The sequence below is a fragment of the Triplophysa rosa genome, linkage group LG3, assembly GCF_024868665.1.
Source record: "Triplophysa rosa linkage group LG3, Trosa_1v2, whole genome shotgun sequence".
Classification (NCBI taxonomy): Eukaryota; Metazoa; Chordata; class Actinopteri; order Cypriniformes; family Nemacheilidae; genus Triplophysa; species Triplophysa rosa.
The window spans coordinates 5,532,186-5,556,640 of NC_079892.1; the positions used below are offsets into that span (position 1 = coordinate 5,532,186).

The window sequence follows — 24,455 nt, forward strand, 5'->3', positions numbered from 1 at the left end:
GTCATTTCGTTTATTTTAACCATGATTTGAGTAACACCATGTGTTCAAAGCATTTATGCTAGCAAGTGGAGTTTTTGGCTAAAAAGCTTGAAATTGTCAGTTCTGTTACATTCAACACTGTTACCAAGGTAGACGTGCAAAAGAATTGACAGATACGCATGTAGGAAAGAGGGAGAGAGACAGGGTAGTGTCTGACAGTGTTTCACTTTATGAAATGCAAAATGTATCTCCAATTATAGAATCACCCATGTGTATGAAAAGATAAGTTAAAAACAACGTAAAAAGTGAATCAGATTAACAGTAACAGAAAGATCCAAAAAGCTTTCAGCAAGATAAAGAGTGCTTAATAAACATTTTTAATTCAAATATTACGATTTTGAATACTTCAAAGCACCAGATGAATTAAAATGATTTACATAATCCTGAGTACTAAAAAATCATAACTAACATCAGAAAATGATCCAAGATGAAATGCAACCAAATATGCCTTACCTGCAATTGCATGTGGTTCCTCCGCATGCTGCTCCGCGGTTTCGTTCTGCTCCATCAAACACTTAATATTATCTTGATGTAATCCACTCACGCTCTCGGTCGTATCGGAAGGTCGCGGTTCTGTAGACAAACTAATATCTGTATCCACTGAGGAAGTGTGTTCTAAATCCTGATGTAATTCACTAATAATATCCAAAGGGGAAGTCAGCTCAGCTGTTAAGGAAGAGGGATTGTGTAGGTCAGATGTGGAGCCGTTCTCCAACCCCACAACTACATCACTTACAGCATCCGTAGAAGAATCCGCACTGTCTTCAGTGAAAGCCGTCTCGTTTGAAATGGTGGCCAAGTCGATGCATCCATCAGAAGTCACATAAGAGATTTCTACCCCGTCGGTTTGGGAAGGTTGGTTGTGTGCGCTTTCCATTAAACCTTGAACTAGGTCATTCACACCAACAGTAAGATCTGATATTGTATTCACGCCCTCCAAGGAAGGATCTGGAAGCTGGACGTGTGCCTTGCATTCGGTGTCACTGACGTGTGCTGTTTCCAAGCGATCAGGAAGATCGCCGATTGTTTCCTGTGAAGTGGAGACCATTTCCTTTTCCTCTAGAAGTTCCTCCTGATGTTTCTTCATTTCTTCTTGTTCAATATTCAACGCAGAAAGTTCAGGACCTGTAACTGACAGCTCATGAATCTCATTTAAATTTGTGTCATCTCCAGATGGCTCCTCTAGAATCTGTTCAACCTCTTTTGACAAAGAGTTCAGCTCAACATTTGTTTTCAATTCCTCTTTATCTCTTAATGTCGTTCCTATTATTACGTCAGAAGGTTCTGTGGACAATACTGTGGACGCACCCTGTTGAATATCAGTTGTGATAAAGGTTTCAGAGTCAACGGGTAGACGGCTAGCTTCATCAGAGGGTTCAGATTGTGGTCTTTCTTTAGGAGTTACTTTTTTAATTTCTTCAGACAGGAATGCTTCCTTAGCGATGCCATCATATCCCCCTGCTTTTGTTTTGATTTCACATTCCAAGTTGTCCAATAACGTCTCCAGACATTCTGATGTGGTTTCTGAAGATGATGCGTGAGAGTGGTCCGAAGGCTCCTCAGATGGTCCTTCAAGAGATAAAGTCTCAGGAACAGGCGTAAGTCCTCGCCCACCCTTGTGAGTAGGTCCTGGTGCCATGTTTGGCCGCAGACTGATTGGCTCCGAAGAATCAACTTCTGAAATGCTAAATCCAGAGTTCTGCTTTATGCTAACGTCATCCGCGACCAAACCAGAAACTGAGTCAGAGTTGCCTTTGGTGTGTTCGTTCCAATTTCCTGTCTCTGGGCAATCGACTGGATCGGCAACACCACTTTTATTGTTTTGAACCAATGAGTTAAAGTCAGAATTTATCTGAATTGAGATTAAGGTAGGTTCACCGTTTTCTGAAGAACCCTTGGCAGCCGGTTTAGGCTCGATCTTGTCGTTACGCTGACCATTTTCCTCTGGATCATGGGAAGAAAGTGCTAAAGAGTTTGAGACTGTTTCCTGGCTGCTGCTCTTTGTCTCCCCTTCCTTTTCCTCTGGTAAGTCCCCTCTCCAACAAACATCTAAACTCCCATCCTCTCTTTGTAAGGACTGACTAGCTTCCGTAGGTAGGGAACTGTGATCCTGAGACTGTGCGTGGCCCATGTCTAAGGACTCAAGGTTGCCAGATTGTGTGCTAGAGTCGGTCTCTGAACTCCTCTGGTAAGCTTCGGGCTCTTGGTTCCCTTTATCAACGCCCTGCTTGGCACTGATTACGCCGAGCTCTGTATCAGCTTCCTCTCCCTGGTTTCCACAGGAAGGGGCACTGAAACCCACAGAATCAGCTTCTGCCCGCCACTCTGCACACTTATCTGACACCTTCCCGGTATCCCCTACAGCTGGTGTGTCAGGTTCCACCTCCTTGTCTCGTGATTGGCCATGATCTCCGGTGCCATTCTGAAAAGGGCACAGTCCATCCGCCAGATTGTTCAGAAGCGCTTTGCAAGTTTCTTGTTCTGCACTAGGTTCTTGATGTTCAGAGTCTAGCGAGTTGAAGCAGTCAACAGTCTCTGTCCTACGACTTGAACCTCTGTCAAGAATCAGCAGCGCAGGCTTAGGCTGTACCAGAGAATCTTCCTGAATAAACAAAGATCAAACATGGCTATTAAATAAAGCAGCGTGCCTCATATAGCCCTCATTAAAACTGACATTAAACATTCACCCAGATCGAGCGAACAAGGGTGTGTGTACAGAGGGAGCGAGAGAGAGAAGAAACAGTCTGTGATCTGCTTTTAGTCACTTCCTGTAGTCACAGATAGCGACCTCCTGCAGAGTCTTAGCTCAAAAGCAAACATACCCGCTGATCACACAAAACTGGAAGTGTCATTGGGGTTTATCCAATAATGAAAACACTGTCCTCATTTACTCATCCTCAAGTAGTTCCAAACCAAATAACAACTTTCTGAAATACTAATGGAGACAATTAGCATAAAAGTTGTGCTTTTTCATACAATAAAAACAGAAACCACTGACAGTTATGGTCATCAATTTTATTGTATGCAAATAACATCTTTCTTATCTCTTTGAGTTCAACAGAAGTAACTCGGTCAATAAAAGCTTGGATTAACATGAGTGCATAAATTCAAAAAAATGATTTTTTTGGGTGAATTTGGAGAATCAAAACAGCAGCCATAGACAAACCAACTGCCACAGACACCCAAACACTCAGCAGTGACTCACCTTCTGATGTGACCGAATAAGATGTTGGAGCTCCTCCACATCATGCCGAAGGTTAGGCGGAGGACTACCTGGCACGTCCTCCAGTGTCAGGGTGTAGGTGTTTACCTTCGGGTGGTGTAGCAGCACTCTCCCTCCCGGGTAACGCCACTTGGACGCTTTCGTCTCCAGCTCTGGCAAGTTCTCAACCCTGCCAAACACAAACATAGCAAACTTGAGAGAACGCCCAGTCTTGAGGCACTGTATCAGCATGGCCACACCCAGCACACCTACAGAGGACGTGAATTAATACCAAATCCTGATCCGTGTTGACCCATCGTACAAAGATAATTCAGAGCGTGAAAAAAACACTTGTTCATTCAATAAACAACGGCTGATCTTAAAACAGGTTTACATCCGTGACATTGCGATGAGCTCAGAGAACAGGAATTTCATTGTTCCTTCAGACAGAACAATTAAATAAATATACTCACTTTCAATAGTGTAAAATGTGTTCTGCTTTCTCTTCCTCACACGGGGAAGATAAATGAAGCATGATTTCATTTAAAGGCAAAAGTACTACATTTGTACAGTGAACATAATTGATACTAATACCATAGTATTTTGATATATGTACCTTGGTTTTATTGTGGCATTCCAAGTGTCAAAAACACTCTAGTTATGCTTACCTTAGCGCTTCCTTTTATACAAGTCATGTCAGCTCATGTCAAAAATAAATACCCACAAAGCTTTCGTAAAGGAAAATGTGTGTGTGTGTGTGTGTGTGTGTGTGTGTGTGTGTGTGTGTGTGTGTGTGTGTATATAGGTGGGTGGCTCGACACACGGGTGAGCGAGGACTGTTTTCACCTGCTCTGTATCTAAGGTATCCATAGCAACCCTGTGACATCACTAAGAGGAAACTAAAGAGTGCAGAGTAAAAAGGAGAAGCTTGCAGGCCTCACGACCCTGGGTGAAATTCTCAGCATTAGCAAGTTGGTAGATGCAATAAAAAGACGGACTCTTAAACAATGGAGAGCTGATTGAGTTATTCTTTTTCAAACGCTCTTCATCATGTCTACCTTGCAATTGCAAGAGTGCCAAATGTATACAACATAGCGAAATGTAATAAAACTGTGATTTTCTATAAAGCATGTATACATAATACATTATAAATGTTGTCACAGTGCCTTTGTGGTGTCAAAAATCTTTGCAACCTGTCCCATGCAGGGATCCCAGGCACAGACTATGAGAGCCGGAAGAAGCTGATGAAGGTAAACAACACACGTGCACACACAGGTAAAGCCATTTTTCAGAGCAAATCTTAAGACAGGATTTTGCTTTGAAACTGGTTTTTCAGATCACGAATGCTCGCTTTGAAAGTAAGATTGGAAAAGCTATTGGGGCTTTAACTGTTTACAAAGAGCTCACAGCCATATGGCTCGTCCTTGTGCTGTACTCTTATCTACCCCTACCAACCCCCCCGACACACACACACACACGCACACACACACACACACACACATTTCAACATCCCACAAAATATCACCCCATTCTCACGATAAAGATGACATTCAAATAATCTAATTCATTAATGTTCGTAAAGATGAATATGCAAATAAATCAGCAATATCATTTGTGATCTAGTTAGACAGCAATAAATTCACCAAGCTCTATTTGTCTAAGAGATTTCAAAGGTCAGAACGCCCGTCACAGTGTTATGTTTGGTATAGTCTGTTTTTAACAACCGTCCACTTGATGGCATTAATCTTTTAAGAAGTAAAAATTTCAATATTTTAAACCGTGACCATTTGCATTATGAAGACGATAAATGTTTATGATGCTACATTTAAGAATGTCATTGTAAACGTGCGTTTGTTCGCGTTGTGGATATTTGGCACTTACTCTGTGAGCAGTTTTTGGAGTTGTTTGTGGCCTCTCTTCTGGGCGACCCTGGCCGGCGTACGACCCTGTTTGTTGGCGAGTCGGAGAGCCTCTCTTCCCCCTGGTTGCTGGAGAAGAAAGATCGCTACCTTGCGCAGCCCGCGTTTCGCAGCAAAGTGCAAAAGTGTGTCTTGTGGTCCAGGTTCTATCGAAGAAAACGGAGTTTAGTTAAGCCTCTGAAGACAAATTCATCATTTGTAATGCTCTTACAAACCTCCTTCCCTAATACAGAAGTGTTTTTAAAAACAACAATCTCCATAAGCAATGATGATAAAACGCTGCTAAAAAGTGCCACACTCACTGCTCCATAGGGACTTCAGAGATAAATTCCCACCCCCTGCAACTCATGGACCAATAACAGAGAGCCATTCCAACTATACCCGCCCCCAAATTCTCTTGACCCCTGTTAAAAGAATCTCAAGACCAACTTGTGCAAATATCATTTCAGTAGATAATTTACAATGACGACCGAAAAGCTACTGAGTGAAAGACGCAAACATATTCGAACGCATTTATCACAAATACAGCGATTACGGCGTGCCGTTTTAGAAAGTTCTGGAAGCTTGACTGAGGCGCCCCGTGAAAGCAACAGAGACAGAGGCAGGATTGTTCTTGCTGGTTAATGAGAGGCTGAGAATGAGACTGCCCTCGTTTTATCGGCCCACTGAGGACCTGACAACCAATTTGAAGCCCGGAGCGAGAAGAAAAAAGGAGAACTTTGGTGGGGTGTAACCTGGCACAGCATGGGACAGCAGATCGGGATCACTAAACAGTCAGACGCTTCGAGACACAACAGGCAGGATTTCAGACACGGACAAGACACTGCATTGAAAAGGGTGGTGTGACAAGTAACCAAATTTGACCTTTGATACATTCATTTATATCTATACACCAAAGATGTATAACACATTAGGAGTGTCACAATATCAGACATTAACCAAAACTTGTTCATTTATAGATTAGTTATATAAAGGTAGTTTAAATAGTTACTATAAAGAAGATACCCTGGTACATCACCTTTTCCACCGTTTTGCAATGCATGCCACGTGTCTGAATACCAGCATATTCCCAGCTGGAATCTTCCGTGGTGTCTTGGAGATTCATGCAGTGGAAAGCGTCTTTATAAGTTAAGTTTTTTTACTTAATGCCCTGTTTAATTTCACTTAGCCAAGACTGTTGCCAGCAAATGCCAACTGATGCACTGGGCGAGATGCCCGCGGGCTGCTCCGGTTTCAGGGTTGGTCCGGGAGCTCAGCGCCAGCTGCAACAAATGCCGGACTCATTACACATCGAGGCCTTCCCGAAAGACAAAAATGTCAGCTAGGAATTCAGTTTTACTGAAACACAAGATCTGGTCACTCTTTTAAAGAGCCACAATCACTTTCAAACCATGAAAATATACAGAACAACTTTGGATTGGAATGTAAAACTAAAAGGTCTACTTTAACTTGATCTTAATCTGCAGGAAAAACAAAACGCTACCAACATGTGCTCAGGTACCAGATAAAACTCTCTATTGTGATCTCGGAGCTATTTCGGTGTGCTGAACTCGGCATGAAAAGAGAACAAAGCTTTTAGATGCTTTACTGAACGAGTTATTTAAAATCAAGGCTGTTTATAAGAGATAAGTCTGTGCTTATTATGATGTCAATGCCTGTTGAGCCTTTGTTAGCTCTTATCTCTCACCGCTCATGGTCCGGTTCTTGCCACGCCTGCGCAACTAACCGTCCTCCTACGTGGACCCGGATGGCACATTTAGCTTAAAAGACAATAGGAAATAGGACACGTGGTCCATTCTTCTGTCGCATCAGCTGCTCTGATGAATGATTCCTTGCTGTGCTGTGGTTCTCATCAAAGTGGCAGATCGGCCGGATCAACACACACTCTCAAGCACACTTAACATACACAAGCTTGTATATCTGTCCAGCGGATGGCAGCTGGGGAGGATGTGGCCATGCAAAGACTTCCGCCACGGTCTTAAGGGACCAGAATTCTCCCCACGGCACTATATGATTGTATACTGCCACAATCAGCTGATGTATTTTCAATTATTTGCTTAGGTTAATTATGATCATTTCACTTGACAGAACACTAGTTTCACTTCCTGTCTGCTTACCAGGCAACTAAATGGCCACAATGACTGTATTGTTATGCACATCCTCTAAGTTTTGCTCCATCCAATAAGATGTCTATGTATATACTGTACACATGTACAGTATATACACATACATACATATACTGTACACACCTATAGTGTGACATAGCAAAAATAAAAAAACGAACTCTTAACAAGAACCTTGCTGCAAAATCCCAATGAAACACAAATCACGAGTCAGTGACAACCAGTGTTCATGGCATTTATCATAGGCATCTGCTGTCAACTTTGAAACGACTCCAAGGGCCAATTTAACAGTCTGAGTAAAAATGCTCTGTGCCAAAAAGAGCACTTTATTAGGGTGGGAATGTTTGCTTTAAGATTATCTGAAATAGCGTTCCCGGCCCGATAGGACAACAAGGAGGAGGAAAACAAGGTTAGAATGGACTAACAGTCTGAACCAACCCACATAACCATGCTAAAGGCCTTGTGCTGAAGACACAAAGCCCACGGTGTGAGATTTAACTTTACTGTACGAGTACAGAAACAAAGTGACCCAAAGACCTTGGGGTACACCTCACCTTTCTTAACCGTGCAAACAATGAAAAATGAAAAAAGGCAAAAAAACTTTACATAAAGAATTTGCAAGTCTTTCTGTGTGGCACCTGAACAGCGTTTCCAAACTACCCATGTTGATCACAACAACAGAGACTTTTGTAACAGAGAAGTAACATCCAAAACAGACATTTACAATTTAAAGTGAACTTCAAAAACAGAATTCATATTGCAAAAATGAATGAATGCCAACTCACCCATTCCCAAACTAGTTTCTATGGGAAAGTCTGTGCCCAGGACGCTCCAGCCTGGCGGTAGGGGCAGATGCTTAAGAGCAAGGGCTAGAGTATCATCCAACCTCTCGCACTCCTTCAGGGGTGTCTGACACTCGTCCAGAAGTAACGCCCCCTCGCTCTTCCCAGCCGTGTTTACCAGAAACTGGGCCATATCCAGGGCGAGGTCCTGCACGAACTGGAAGCGTTCCTCAGCCACGGGATCAACTGAGCCCCCCGGCCGAGCCTGGCACAGCGTAACCCGCACGGTTTCGCTGCAATCATGAGCTGTAGGATAGGGGTATGTAGTATTTAGTGTGCGTGATAACTTTTAGTACCATATATCCACATTTTTGTGAAACGCTTTAGAAATCTTAAAAGCTGCGATGGGTAACTTTTGTCTCTCTATCGCCACTCCCTGTTTGAAACATAAAATTGCGAGTTACTTATATGTTACATACCTATTTTTCGTCAAGTGAAACTGTACCGTATGATTTTATATAAAAATATTAATCATTATGAAACAGCTTACTGTTCAATTGGAATAACTGAGAAAACACTTACACTTATACATTAACATATTTTGTTTGTCGTTAACAAAAATTTTTTTACGAATTGCAGCTTTAAGCTCTTCCTAAAATGTAGCCGCTATTGGTGCAGTCAACTAATTTATCTTTTTTACCACCCACCAAAATCTTATTTTGGAGCATTCATCAAACAAAAACAAGCAAGCCTTTATTAACAATAAATCAATTACAACATAAACATCAACTGTCTTTTTAATGGTCAGTTTTCTGATATCAAACAGGGAGGGTCTTTGAAACAGCTTCACATTTAAAACAATAGATCTTGCTTTATAAAAGACTTTGGCAGCCGCACATCCACAATCTAAAAAGAAACTATCTGTCAAGTATACAAATATAACTACCCAGAAACGTTCTTGAATTAACAACATTTATTTCAATGACTAAGAGGGAGGTCTGTCTTGTTTCACTACAGTCATGAGACGTCAATGCTACAACGCATTGCAAGGGCAAGTGTGTATGTGTGTTTGTGCGATTTCTGCAAAAAAACAAGATGTGGAATCACATCCATGCCCCCTTTGTATGACCAAAACATCTCAGCAAGACATCCATTTGGGTTCAAAGGGATTGCACCATTTTTGCAGATAAGTACGTCTTAACAACCGAATGTTTTGAAATAAACCAAAGCAGAGTGGACCTCCAGCAGAGAGAGAGGGGGCTAAATGTGTGCCCTGGCAGGCCAACAGCGGTGCACCTGAGGCAGATGATAGCAGACCATTCTTCATATGCTCTTAATGCAATGCCGAAAAGCCTTTAAGTGCACAGCTGAAGTAGTGATTACAAAACCGGTGCCAAACGTCTGTGAAGGATTCCATAACGTTACATCCACAGCGGCCTTGTGTGGGACCTTACGGGGGCCACGAGTAAAATGTATTCGCTTTTTCATATCCCGAATAAATAGCAGATGAGAGGGCTATTGTGTTTTAGGGTTTTATAGCTAAAGTATACAAAAAAGTCCATGCCTTGAAAATAAATCTTGAAAATAAAATAAGTCCCACATTTCATTATTTATGTCTACAGCACAGACGTATGTGGGATCACCAAAGTTTAACACCCAAGAATAAGCTATAGTAACAGGGATGTTTGCTTTAGCAAATATTTTATATCCATGCCAAATTTTCCCTCACCTATTAACACATTAAGCCAGAATGTGTTCATTAGGAGCTACGACGCATGCAGTTTTGTGACAGAAGTGTGAGCATATAAACCTTTAAAAGCAGCACTGGGACTTTTAGAAGAGCACAAACCCCAGAGTCCAGCCAAACAGAGGCTGACCTGTGGTAACCGGAACAATTTCGTGGATGAATAATTGGGCAAGAACGACGTGCCAAGCAATATGTGGACTAGGCCTGGCATGACTGGAATGTAAATGAGTCGATCTTTGCAGGTAATAAGCATCTGTTACCGTGAAGCAGCTAACAATTAACAGGAACCGATGAAATATACAGGATTTGTAAAACCAGCAAGTTTATGCTCGAAAAGATTCTGCAGTGTGTGCGTTTGTGTGTGTGCACGTTTGCGTTGAGACCGCTGACCTGGACACACGGCCTGCAGCGTGACATGGCTGATTTTCAAAGTGCTGGAAACGTGCCGTTGGGTGGTGCCAGCAAACAAAAGATAAAACTCTACATCCTCTTCGTTCTCGACACACTCTTCCTCACAGAGCTGGACCGTCAGCAGACACTCGCCCTAAACAAGTGAGAGAGAGATTAGGTACAACATTTTTAAAAAAGTTTGTCGAAAATTGTAATATACAGGGGCACAGTTTCACTTCATGTTTTGACGTATTACTACATAAAACTTCCTTTTTTAAAGGTGCTGTGTATAATATTTAGGAGAATCTATTGACAGAAATGCAACATAATATACATAACTATGTCTTCAGAGGTGTATAAAGACCTTACATAATGAAGCGTTATGTTTTTATTACCTTAGAATGAGCTATTTCTATCTACATACACCGCGGATCCCCTTTTGGAATTCACCATGTTGTTTCTTCAGTAGCCCTAAATGGACAAACTTCTCTACAGAGCGCATTTCGTAAATACGTATCTCCTTTAGCAAAGAAAATGTGACAACCTCTTTGTCCTGTGACAGCCACCGTAGTGCTTCGAATTGGAGGGGTGAGCGGTGGAGTCAGAGCCATTGAGAGAGAGAGTTCTGCCAATGGAAGTCCAAAACGCTGGAGCGTCACGTGATTCATGGAGCCTTCAGATAGTTCCAGGAAGTTATGTTTTCTCTTTAAATGCTTTATTTCATTTTTTATTCATTAAATGGGTTTCGTCTTTAAATGGGTTAGAAGTTTACCTCTGTTGGTCTGTTTAGTCGCAGCTCCATGCGTAACTAGTAACTTCCGGGAACTATCGAGAGCCTCCATTGCTGTGAAAAAACTGTTCCATTGAAGTCAACGGAGTTGGCAGAACTCTTAATGGCTCTGGGTGGAGTGAGCCGTTGGTTGCAATTCACAACCTCACTGCTAGATGTTGCTAAAATCTCCACATTGCTCTTTTAATGAGTAAAACCTCATTATATCGAAGATGATGTCTGCCCCATAAATGTTCCATAAACGTCTTGAAGGAAATCAGAAATCTTGCTCTCAACATTGAACTCTTATTATGTTATAACTATTAGATTAAAAAGGCATCCTTTTGTTTTGCAGGAGAAAAATCCACTTCAAACTAGTAGGAAAGCAAAGGACAGAAATGTAGCATTTTCCCACTTGAAAGACTAAAAGCAGTCCTAAAATAGCATTTAATCCTCATGGGTGCAGAAAATTACACAACACGGGTCATCAACTCCTATACATCATCATTAGAGGATCATTGTGTGCCGTGAACACAAACGTAAAGTATCAGCACCTGTCCATTAAAAAAACGCTTGTGTTCCACTACAAAGCAAGTGGGACAGGACAGTAGCTTATATATATGACAAAATGCTGGAATAAACAGTCATTAGTCTTTCCCCACCCTTATAATTATAACTGTATGACTGTAAAAGCTCACAAAGTGTGTGTGTGTGTGTGTTCATGTTTGTATATCCCGGTGGGGACCTAAACCTGAATACACACCAACACATGGGGACTCGTGTCACCGTGGGGACCAAAATTGAGGTCCCCAGGGGCAAAAAAGCTAATAAATTGTACAGAACAATATTTTTTACAAATCTAAAAATGCAAAAAGTGTTCTATGATCTTTAGGTTTAGGGATAGGGTTAGGGATAGGGGATAGAATATACAGTTTGTACAGTATAAAAACATTACGCCTATGGACTGTCCCCACGGGGATAGTCAACCAAAGCGTGTGTGTGCGTGTGTGTGTGTGCGTGTGTGTTATATAATATAGATATAAAATAAATGCAGATACTGCAAAGATACAAAACACAAAAGTACAAAGTTAAGCGGATAGTTCACACCAAGATGAAAATAAACCTGTATGACTTTAAGTCCATTGAATAATGTTGGTAAACATAAACCATTGTTCCCCATTCACCTCTATTGTATGGGCATAAATCCAATGTAAGTAAATGGGCACCAACTGTTTTCTGTTATCAACATTCTTCAAAATATCTTCTGTGTTCTGCAAAAGAAAGAAAGCCATACATGTCTGAAACGACTTGAGGGTGAATAAATGACGACAGAATTTCCATTTCGTGGGGGAACTATCCCTTTAACACTATCAGGCTGTCTGCACAAGCTGTTCAGATATAGCTGTTGTAATAGTTCGTAATACACTGTCACCCGACATTTAATACCAGCAGCAATTGCCAGGCATGACAACAAGACAGTCTCCCTTCCGTCTTATATTACCTCACTTATTTATAGGATGTGTGTGAACGAGAGAGCCAGAGACAGATGGAGAGAGACAGGAAGTACAAAGAAAGAATGGCAAAGTAGCTTTCAGAAACCCTAAAATCTGATATACTGAGAGTGTGACAGGGCCATCTATGTAGAACAACTGTTTACACTATCTAAAACCAAAAGTAATAAACTAGGCCTTCCCACACTGTATTTACCTAGCTACTATGCTAGCCCGCAAAGTTTCGCCTGACATGCAGTGCCTGCGGAGCGTGACATCACAGCGGAGGCTGTTTTCATTGGCCGGGCCGCTGGAGCTGCACGCCACCCTTGCCAAATGCCAGTCAGCTGCTTTTTTTGGCTGATGGCGGCCATTGCCGCAGTGGTCAGAGCCGAATGCTCATCGTGAGAGTAACGCCTGGTGGCTCTAGACAACTTTAGACCGAAGATAAGTTTCATCTTATATTTCTAGGGCTAATACTAATTTTAACTAAGGTCCAGTGTGTAATTATTTAGAGGATCTATTGACAGAAATGCAAAATAATACACATAATAAAGATCTTACATAATGAAGAGTTATGTTTTCATTAACTTAGAATGAGCTATTTCTATCTACATACACCGTGGGTCCCCTGACATGGAATTCGCCATGTTGTTTCTACAGCGGACAAACTGCTCGTTTCGTAAATACGCTATCTCCTTCGGCTAAAAAGCTAAAACGTGACGACATCTTAGTTCTGTGTCAGCCACCGTAGGGCTTCGAAAAGGGGTGGAGTAAGCCAGTGGTTGCAATTCACAACCTCGCCACTAGATGCCACTAATTGTCATACACTGGACCTTTAATTTGTTTTAAAATTAAAATTCATAAAACACATTTCTGACTTCACCATGACAAACAGAAAAGCATGTGAAGATGCATCTTTTAGAAATCTTTATTCCGCTTCGCCACAACCAGGCCTGTTTTCCTATCGGTTGATTCCCAGGGTACGGGTGAAGCTTTTTATAGGCAGGTCGTATGACTGACAAATTGCATGAGAAGCATTTACGGTGACCCCTTTGATCTGAGCGACGTGCAAAAAGCGTAGGAATCTGACCGCTACGTCGCAATAATGGCACCCAAGCCATGACTTTCCAACACTTTGTCAGAGGCTATGAATGAGACTATCAGTAAACACAGCTTGAGCCCTTCCTATGTATTAAAAGCCATGTGAGCGCTTCAGAAACATCTCCTTGTAAATATCTTTCAGTTAAATAGCTAACACGCAAGCCTGTGGTGGGACGCTTTTAGACCGCGGAAGCCCAATATGGAGAGCAGGTGCCAGAGCAGGAAAAGTGCCAAAGGCAAAAGCATAAACAAAGTGAACAAAGACCACCCCGTAGACTCCCTGTGACATTCATATGCAGCATGATCATTCATCACCCTGGTTATATCCAGTGAGTATAGTTTAATTCACAGGACTTGCCGTTTTATTCGATAGTAATCTGTCATTTGAAAGCCATGTCACCAACACCTGTAAAACCGCGTTTTTCCATTTTAAGAATATAACTAAACTACATCATATGCTGTCACTAGCAGATGCAGAGAAGCTCTTTCATGCGTTCATGATGTCAAGACTAGATTATTGTAACTTACTATTAGGTGGCTGTCCTTTGGGCCCATTACAAAAACTCCAGCTAGTTCAAAACGCATTAGCTCGAGTTGTACACAAACTAAAAAGTATGAGCATATTAGCCCGTTTCTATCGACATTGCACTGGTTACCTATTAAGCAACGCATTAACTTTAAAATCTTACTGATTACCTATAAAGCCCTACACGGTTTAGCTCCTCAATACCTGAGTGAGCTTCTCTTGTACTACAGTCCTTCACGTTCACTACGTTCTCAGGGCTCCGGTCAGTTGGTAATACCTAAAATTTCAAAATCAAGTGCCATTGGTAGATACTTTTCCTATCTAGCGCCTATACTTTGGAATAGTCTTCCCTGCACTGTGCAGACGCATCTTTTTAACCTTGCATACACTACACTTCCATAATATAAATCCTCTGAGGGTTTAGGCTGCATTAGTTACATCAACCGGAACCAGGAACCCTTCCCATAACAACTGATGTACTCGCTGCATCAAAGAGTGTAGAACAGTACTCTACTCTCAGCTGTCTTTTCTCATTGTTCCAAGGCTTCCACAACGAGCAGGATGTAGTCCATGCCCAGACTTGGTGGTAGAGCTGAAAGAGGGAAGCGGCGACCCGTCAAGTCCTCGCTACAAAAATGTCAACTGCTATTAGATTATTAATGATAATATTAAATCTTTTATCTACCTTTTTTACTATGTTTATTTTCTTTTTTATTTAGCCTAGTTGTGCAAGCACTGTCGAGCTTGTAGAGATGCTGCAGTTTTGCCAGAGGGGAACTGGAATCCCCTGGTTGGGCCTGGGTTCTTCAGAGGTTTCTTTTCTCCATTGGAGTTTTGGGTTCCTCATCACCGTTTACATACTGTTTTGCACTGTTGGCCTGACGTGTGTATGAACCTGTGTGCGTGTCTGTTTTCTGTGTGTGTTCACTTTTGTTGTTTTTACTTGTATAACTTTATGTTTTGCTTATAGTCAATATGTTTCATGTACAGCTACTTTGTAACAATGAAAATTGTAAAAAGCGCAATATAAATAAAGTTGACTTGACTCACATAAGATAAGACTAACATGATAGAACCACTGTCCATGTCTGTGTGAGATTAAATAGATTTTTTTCAACGGAGTTGTCATAAAAATGTAACACCGGTAAAGCCTGTAAACCCGGTAACTTTTGCACGCAGTCTGCACAAAGGTACCAAATCCTCTGTGTTTACGAATGATAGTTTGCCAGAATGATTTGAATCAGAAGAATGTGAACTTGCTGCAAGTGTTTAGATTATCCAACCTTCAATCAAACAAATTGTAACCAAAAATGTGAGTTTATCATAGTTCTCCCTCATGTGGTTTACAACCCGTATATGACTCTTTCTTCTGTGGAACACAAAAGAAGATATTTTGAGAAATGTCTCATTGTTTTGTGTCCATACAATGGAAGTCAATGAGGACCTATGTGGTCTGGTTATTAATATTCTTAAAAATATCTACTTGTGTGTTCTGCAGAAGTCATACAGGTTTGAAATGACATGAGGGCTAATAAATGATGACTGAATTCTCATTTTTAGGTGAATTTTAAAATAAACAGAATCTAATTTGTGTACTTTTCGTGTAGTTAAGTTTTGGTCTCATTTTTAAGTAAGCATTTTTGGAACCTAAAGGGGTCTCATGACGGTTCAAGAAGTATTGTTGATACTTCGGTTGTCTGTTGTTCCATATCAGGATCTTGCAAGTCGGCGTGCCAAAGAAGGAGTGCCTGGCCTTGTCACCCTGTGCTTTCAACAAACACTCAACAAGCTGCCTCGGTGTGCAGACCACCGTGCTTCTTTTACATTTAGCTCAAATTCAGCAGAACAATTTTAGACCATTGCTTTGTGCAGACAAACTTCAAGCCGTGCTGCATTCGAAACCCATAACCTTTTCCTCTGTTTATAATCAGGAAGAGCAAATTAGCCTGTGTCATCTGGTGAACAGGCCTAACTAACCCTTATTCAATTTTCTCAGTTCTTAAAGCAACCACGCTGTACCTGCACCTGCTAGTTCATGAATCTCTTTCAAGCTGCAGCTTTTAAAAATATAGCTACAACAAAAAAATTTATATCAGCTTTAGTCATTGTAATCAGACCTTGTGCATGCCAGGTACTAGGAAGAGGGCTGCAAATAAAGTTTCTAGGTATAAAATTTAAACATGCCAGTATTACCAAAAGAAGGGAAAAGGATGTAATATGATTTTGGGTGCAATAAAAATAAATGCAACAAAGAATGACACAACAAAGAAATGACATATTATAAAGCTACTTCATAAAACTCAATTGCTTCCCTAAAATAAAAGTGAAAAAAGTGATCTACTTCTTTTGACCTTGTTTCCAAGCTTTACATGTACATTAACATAAGTAAATAAATAAAATTAGGGCTGCAAAATATATCGAAATGATTAAAATATCGCAAACATGCATATCGCAATGGTCTGAATCATTTACATTTTAAGAAGTTATGCACAAGTTCAAGATTGATGCAGATATCGGCGAGATTGAGAAAGCGATGCTGCCTTTCCCAAAAAGAATATGAACCATGTATGTTGATGATTATATAATAATAATAATTCATATATTCTAAATTAATGCATCTTGCACATCGCATTATTTTGCAAGTCATCGTGCATCACGTTTTTCTTCAACATTGTGCAGCCCTGATAGAAATAGCACATCCAAACTTGTCAATACTCACGCATGACTTTCAACTGAGAAGAAACAGCACAAGGCTTGATCAAGCCAGACACCTGCAGGGTGCAACTGCTAAACATGGAAAAAACCACACGTGCAGCAGCGGAGGACTAAAGCTGTAACCACACACAGGCTTATGCACACAGGAACACACGCCAAATGCACCAAGGTCAAAAATGAAGAACAGCTGTGCGCTTCAAATATGGCTAACCATTGCTGCATATGTGCTGCTCTGTGTCTTTAAAGTTCATTATGCGGATTAATTGGACAGAATATATGCCTTTACTGTTTATTATAACATTTTTAAAAATAACTAAAAAAAAAGTTTTCTCTGTGACACACGCATTTATATCGATTTTGATCGCCACTGTCAATGACGTCACATTCGTGACAGGATGCTTATGTTACCGTGGATAACCGACAACCTGAATAAGTCGCACGGTGCGGCTTGTTATGGTAAACTCATGTTCTGAAAATGTTGTGGTGGCACAATCATACATTTTGGTGACAAACATGGGCTTCTCGTGTTTAAGCAAATCTAATTAAAGAGAGCTCGGTACATACACAAAAGAGAAACATAATTACCCAGCATCCACCCCCCCTGACCAAAGACAAGAACAAGCTGACACAGGCCAACAAGTATGCGAACAGGGCTGAAACAACTTCAATGTCTTGTCAAAAGATCTCGTAGACTTAACAAGACACGAAATAAAAGAAAAGAAATAGGGCAGTTCAAGGATTAATCACATCCAGAATAAAAAAGTGCGTTTACATAATATATGTATGTGCACTGTGCCCATTTATTTTGTATTTATAAACATATACATGTACACATACATGTATATATTTAGGAAATAATTACATGTATATATTTATATTTATATATATATAATTTAAATCATTTTTATATTTAATATATGTTTCTTAAATATATGCATGTACAGTATGTGCATGTGTTTATACATACAACATTAACATGCACAGTTACATATTATAAACGCAAACATTTATTCTGGATGCGATTAATGGGTGAACAGCTCTAAAGAGAAATGAGATCTGAATTATAACGTATACTTACATACAACGGAGCTTGCTGTGGATTCAGTTTCATGGCACTGGCCACTGTGGAAAAGAAAAAACATGTTAGCAACGAGAAGTTACAGAAAGTTGGTATGCATTTATAGCTCAATGTTGTCCATCTGTGAAAGAAATAGCAGACAAACCTGAAACCATTAGCAGAACATTAGCTTTGTTACTTTCATAATGCTCGCCCTCACCCCTCCTGTTCTTTCTGTAAAGATGTTTACTTCTGCTATTGCATAACAGGAAATCCATTACAGCATTTCTTTGATTTTGAACATGCAAGTTAGAACAAAACTGCAATGATAAAACTCTAGCTTTATCCTTTTCTCGAATTACTATTTAGCATACAAGCGTGTATAATAGTAAAGAAACAGACGGTTTTTGCTTCCTGCAGTGAACATGCCACACTTTGGAATCTTGCGGCTGGCCACAAAGCTTGCTGCCCACCTGTAAGCTGCAAGAGGGTGTAACGTGTTACCCAGGCATGAGACAAAACCACAGCCGTTCACCCACAACACTCAAACCTTTAGACACCACCCAAATCTCAGTTGTTTGACGAAAATTCAACCAACACAAAATCAGTTTAATGTGATGGCTAGGAAACAAGTGACATTGGCGTGTCAACACCGCCCCCACCCATTCTGTTCACCGAAGACGATAAACCGCCCCCAGCTATTGTTCCGTTATCTGCCCCTGGTGAGGTATTAGCCTTTAGAAGGTCCTTGTGGTATCTGTGGTCCTGCTCATAACTCGGAACCGCAAACACACACACGCACGCACGCACGCACGCACACACAATCGTAGGCTTTAACAAGCAAGCAAACTGTACCTTGTGTAAAGGTACAGTTACTAAATTTCAGTTCTCCTTAAAAAGCAGAAACTTGATGCTGGCTGAGAATAACGCTACTGGTTTTTTTGAGGAAGCTTTAGGAAATATGACATCCTGGATAGTTGTGCTAGCACACGTTGGCTATTCTTGAATTAATTCTTTAAAAGTTGTAAGTAAAATCAAACATGCAGTTCACTGGGTTCTGAAAGAGAGATAAGAAGATATAGACCGGACAATTAACTAATCCCCAATTCTGCAAAACGCTGCCAGGCGACTTAACTTGAACCCCTCTACTGCTCCCGTGCAGGCGGCGTTCCCAGACCGTGCCGAAACCCCCCGACCGTGCCGAAACCCCCCGACCTCCCCTTGTCCTCTGACTGAGATCAGACATCCCACCTGCTGCTTTTTCCACTCAGGGATGCATGCTGATTCACCAAGAACCCCCTGCCCAAAATCCCACCCCAACTAATAAGCTACAAAGACGGAGAGAGAGGGAGGGGGGAAACAACTCACCCAGACGGGGGGGCACTGTGGACCGCCAGACAGAACATTGAGGTTTTTAGGCAGCGTAAAGCTCTGAGCTTAAGAAACTGCTTTGATATGAGGCCTCACGGATGGGCCCGCTGCACCAGCACACAGCAGAGTCAGCAAGCCAGTGGTTACCCTCAAAGATTCATGTCTGGAGGCTTGAGAAAAGGCAGTTGTTTGTGTGCCTTGGCCTGCGTTCTGGCACCGCTGAAATTTAAGCAGCACATTTGGGCTTTTTGAGAAGCCATAAACTTCTACAAAAATCCCCACTATCCTATACAGGGGTGGTGTGGGGGTAGACAGGAAGTGGGAATCTGAAACATGGCAGATTGACAGCGAGTGTGAGTGAGGGTCGGTGGCAGGGTGGGGACGGGGCTGGACATTATAAGACGGGTCACGGCCTCCTCAGACGGGATCTCTAGTTCGGTTAGCTAAATAAAAGGGCTACTGTTGAAGCTCAACAGGATGGGGTTCAGGGATAATCAGCTGGTTCTAATTATAACCATTGATTTCATCCCCCAGAGCTAAGCCCACACACTATATCCAGAACAATAGACAAGACTAAACACTGCTCAAATATATTTGGAATCAGTATTTGAGACACCTCATAGTGCAACCAACCTTCATTATAATGCAAGACAGGGACAGTAATACATGTATATTATTTGTTCATTGAAATCAAATAAATGATAGGTCTAAATATTATTTCAAAAACTTCAAGTAAACGAAAATAAACATGTTGCACTAGCAACAAATGAAACTAAGTCGAGGCACTACAAATATTAACTATTAAAATGAAGGTTTTGAAGTCAAAAAATCAATTGAATTTAAAAAATCAATGATCAAGTTCTTCTAGTTCAATTTAATTTGTACACCAGTTTCAGCTCTCGCTAAACAAATACACTCCAGTCACATGATCAAACCTCAACAAGATGCTTAAAATATTCACAGCAGGTGTATAACTCAAAAGTACTTGGTTTGGCATACCCATAAGCACTCATAATTTCCTGTCAACAAACAAAAACGTGCATGTCATAAGCCCTTGTTCATCTCTCATATGAAGACAATTCTTCAGTCAGCCCCCAGCAAGTAGGCCTCACCCAGCAGCCAGGCCCAGACACCTATTTGTTTAGTCTAAGTCAACACGGCCGGGCACTCAAAATCCAGCATCCCCATCTTTTTAGAACTGTGGACTCTCTGAAACTCAATAAAGCTTGAATGCCTTCACGTACGATTTGGCAGTGGAGGACAAAACTGTGTGGAAACTGTGTGTAAACAGACAAATACAAAGGGTTCTTCCTGTTCTTTTTGTGCCGTGATAAGCGTGGACGTTTTCTGTATGTGAGACCAGTAGCATGAATGAGCCACAGCTTTCAATAGGATTACAGGATAAGGTGAATTAGTCAGCGTCTCATTCGTCATGTCAGGTTAGGTCAACACCTAACGTGTGAAACAAATATTTGTTTTCTTTCCGTTTTAAGAAGGAAAATAAAGTATTGCGATCCTATTGGTTGCGTACGGACTATTTTAAATAAAAAAGGAAGCATTATGTTTGTTTTAAATTACTGAGAAATATGTTATTATTACAATCTGGACATAGGATTTTGAATCAAATAGCCACAGCACGCAACACTGGCTCTAGAGACAGAAACGAGCAGCTCGATGGCATGCGGTTTAAATGTGCATGCCAGAGTCATGCTGCAGGAATGCATGAACAATAAAATGCAACAGGACCTTGCGTTCATTTGCGGTACCCTGGCGAAATGGCATGCTTGTAGGGGGTTGGGCGTTCGAAAGGGCTCTCTTGCCCCTGTGACACGAACAGGATGTAGCATGTGTTGCTCTCCCAGTGGAACGTCCCCTTGGGAAATTTGGACAAGCTTTGTAGTGCAAACAAGTCAAGCTTTTCTCCATTCACACACACACAGAACATAATACAGAAAACAAAACGGAACATGGTGGAATAACAATCCGTGTCATGCATCGAAAGGCACACACATGGCAGTCAAATGCAACTGTTTACGTAACTTTTAACCTTCACCTTTTCCACAAAGGTCTTTACTTTGCAGACACAAAAAGGGACCATAGTGAAGCCATTAACATCACAGATACTTGTAGCGGTGAGGCAAGAGTAACCTTAACCACCATTTAAATGAGGTTACCATTGAACACAAAAGAAGATATTTTGAAGAATGTAGGAAAGCAAATAGTTATGGTGCACTTTTGAAACCATTGAAATTTTCCTACTATGGTAGTCAATCAAGAACTGTTTGGTTACAAGCATTCTTCCAAATATCTTTCTCTGTTAATCAGAACAAAGACATTTATACAGATTTGGAACTCAAGGGTGAGTAAATAATGAAAGAATTTTTATTTTTGGGTGAGCTGTCCCCTTTAAAGAAGGTATTTGCAGGAACACAAGTTACTGGATCTGATGCCAAAGAATAAACAGCTACAAAGTTTAATGTCGCCGATTTCCAAGATGAACATGACACAACACTCCTTTGAACTGATGAATTTACGGTTCCAGAAACCAGGTGTGACCTCTAATAATGCAGAAACGCCCTGCTGCACTTTCAGGTAAATTTAATAGAAAGAGGGATTAACATAGCCAGATTTTTTACAATAGCTAAACACTAGATGTTCTAGCAACAAACCGTCGACTTCTAAAAATATAGAAATACCCTGTAGTTTTTTTACTACTTCTATTGACAGAACATATGTGGAAGACTGGAAGACTATTAGGAATAAGACAGATGGGATTTGAAAACAAGAAAGACTGGAACTAAACATGCAGACAGTACATGCACATATCGCTACAACATAAACCGACAACAAATTGTGAATAATTTCTAAAAGACACACATCGCAAAGGATGACCTTTTCTGATTTTGCCTGAATAACAATGTTACATCACCAAATTTTACATAACAGCAAGTATTACGTAACATTCCTATAATATACATAAAATTGCACATCCTGGACTCCCCACAGTCAGCTGTCGTGCAGTCTCCATGCCAACGTACAAACAAAACCAGATCGGGCACATCGGCAAGAGCGAGACAGCCCGTAAGCCAACACCACACTTCTGTGTAACAAGAGGACGACGAGACGTTCCCAAGAATTAGCAGAACACTGGCCAGTCCAGCTGGAAAATATGATGGTTTCTACTTTCTGGCAAAGGCAAAGGAAGAGATAAACACAAAGAAGTAAATGACTGGATTTCTCGGGTTAAAGGGTCATAAGTTATGGCATGTGTGAGCGTGTATGTGCTGGGGGAAGGGTCATCTGACAAAGTTTGAAGTTTAACCGGTAGATTGTTTTACGGCTCCCTCTGCATGGGTCAGCGCAAGAGCGACAGGCCTCCCACCGAACACAAACCCCCTCCAGAGAGAGGAGATGGAGATCAGCGAGTCGAAATGGAGAACAGACGACTGGAGGGCTGTGGTTGTATGTAGATGGTTAACCTCATTTAACAAAACTGCAACTCATATTTACAGTACGTCTAACATTTTATTTAGCAGGTCTTCGGCCCCTGTCTTTCATCCCAGCCCCAAAAAGCGGCAAATAGCTGTCAGCGCTTATAAAAATGTATGCATATTTCTCTTCGTGTTTATAGAAACACAGCCACTGCTGTAAGATATCACACTACATTCCGATTAGCGCTTCACGAAACTGAAGAAAAATGCGTTATGCGATAACTTGCTAAATAATGCATATTATTTGATATACAGAATGATAATGCGTTAATGCTTAATGTTTGTTCAAATAATTTAAATTATATTAATACATAATTAAACCCCATGTCATTCTTTCTTCTGCAGTACACAAAAGAAGATATTTCGAAGAACGTTGGTAAGCTAACAACTTTTGCCCCCTTTGACTTCCATTATATGGACACAAACCCACAGGAGACATTTGTCAAAATATCTTATTTTGTGTTCTGCAGAAGAAAGAAAGCCAAATAGTTTTGTAATAACAGCAGGGTGAATAAATGATTATTTTTATTTTGGGGTGAACTATCCCTTTAAATATCATCTATCTGCATGAACCTAAAACCTGAACCTTTGACTACACATAACTTTTCGAAGTACTAAAATCACTTTGTTATTGCAAACTATTGCAGTATGCATATTGTTATTTGCAATATTTTGATCATTTCTATCTTTTCCAGTGAAACACATTCAAATATGCCACTTTACCATATAAACTCACACATCAAACGCCCTCGTGTCAAAACATGAAACTTTAAAAGTATGATTGACACTAGTTAGCATGCAATAGGTATCCTGAAAAATCTAGATTTAAAAACACATTTGTATTTAAAAAGTAAAATGAAAATACAGCATAATCAAAACTGTAACTGATGCCAAATGAGAGACCGAACATGTTAACTTTTCCCATCCCTGTAGAAGTGAGACTGAGTGACTGTTTATCCATCATCTATCTTTAAACAGAGAAAGCCAGAGCACAGAGCTCAGACTAAGGCCGTGCTTCCACCTCTCCAAGTCCAGCTCTCATTAGCTTGATATATAGTGAGTCTGACAAACTCTTTCAGTCTGAATGCATTCAACGGTCTCCCTTGACAACTGTCTTTTAGACGTTCTCCATTCCAACACGGGACTTCGCGTAGCAGCCACAAACTCTGACAAACAGGTAAACCTTTAAAGGAATGCGTTACCATGGGTTCAGGCTACCATGAGAGGAAATGTCAAGCATACTTCTATTACACGCTGATTTACCAAATAACCATGCAGAAGGTAGACATTCGACTCTTGGAAATGTCTACGGCTGCGAGAGACGAGAAATAAACAGAAAAGAAAGATAAGTGCAAGCCGCAGTGAGCTAGGCAAATGGAGCTACTCTGCAATGGAGAAAGAGCCATTGTGTAGCAACAACTGTCAGCCAATTACAAACCGCGAAGGTGCAACAATGCGATGAGTTCACAAGGTGAGCGTATGGAGAGATGGGGCTTAGCGTGTCATTGTCGCTAAACAAGCCACACAATAACACCACACCAGCAATACCTAGCAAAACTAGCGGGGTCAGTGAACTACAGTAACACACAAGACATGAAAGATTTTAAATCACACTGCGGTGTTATTATTTGTATTTGTATAGAAACCAAAGTGGCAGTCAATACAATTGCTGAAAAACTGTCATGGGTGACTTTGTAAGGTGCCACAAATCTTGCCCAATAGAAATAAAG

General features: G+C 40.9%; 1 protein-coding gene across 12 annotated transcripts in view; it reads right to left on the bottom strand.

Moving 5' to 3' along the window:
* The window catches only part of akap13 (A-kinase anchoring protein 13), a 72,833-nt gene that overhangs the window by 42,378 nt on the left and 6,000 nt on the right, over window positions 1-24,455 (bottom strand). For 10 of the 12 annotated variants that reach the window (XM_057329272.1, XM_057329271.1, XM_057329275.1 and 7 more), the window contains exons 1-7: window positions 18,030-18,096; window positions 17,885-17,928; window positions 10,203-10,356; window positions 8,069-8,371; window positions 5,123-5,306; window positions 3,245-3,431; window positions 493-2,641 (exon numbers count right to left, since the gene is read on the bottom strand). In XM_057329272.1, the coding sequence (XP_057185255.1) occupies window positions 493-2,641; window positions 3,245-3,431; window positions 5,123-5,306; window positions 8,069-8,371; window positions 10,203-10,356; window positions 17,885-17,928; window positions 18,030-18,039 (3,031 nt within the window). In that variant the 5' untranslated portion in view covers window positions 18,040-18,096. Of the gene's footprint in view, window positions 1-492; window positions 2,642-3,244; window positions 3,432-5,122; window positions 5,307-8,068; window positions 8,372-10,202; window positions 10,357-17,884; window positions 17,929-18,029; window positions 18,097-24,455 lie in introns of those variants that run through there. The other 2 variants (XM_057329273.1, XM_057329274.1) reach the window with 2 other exon arrangements.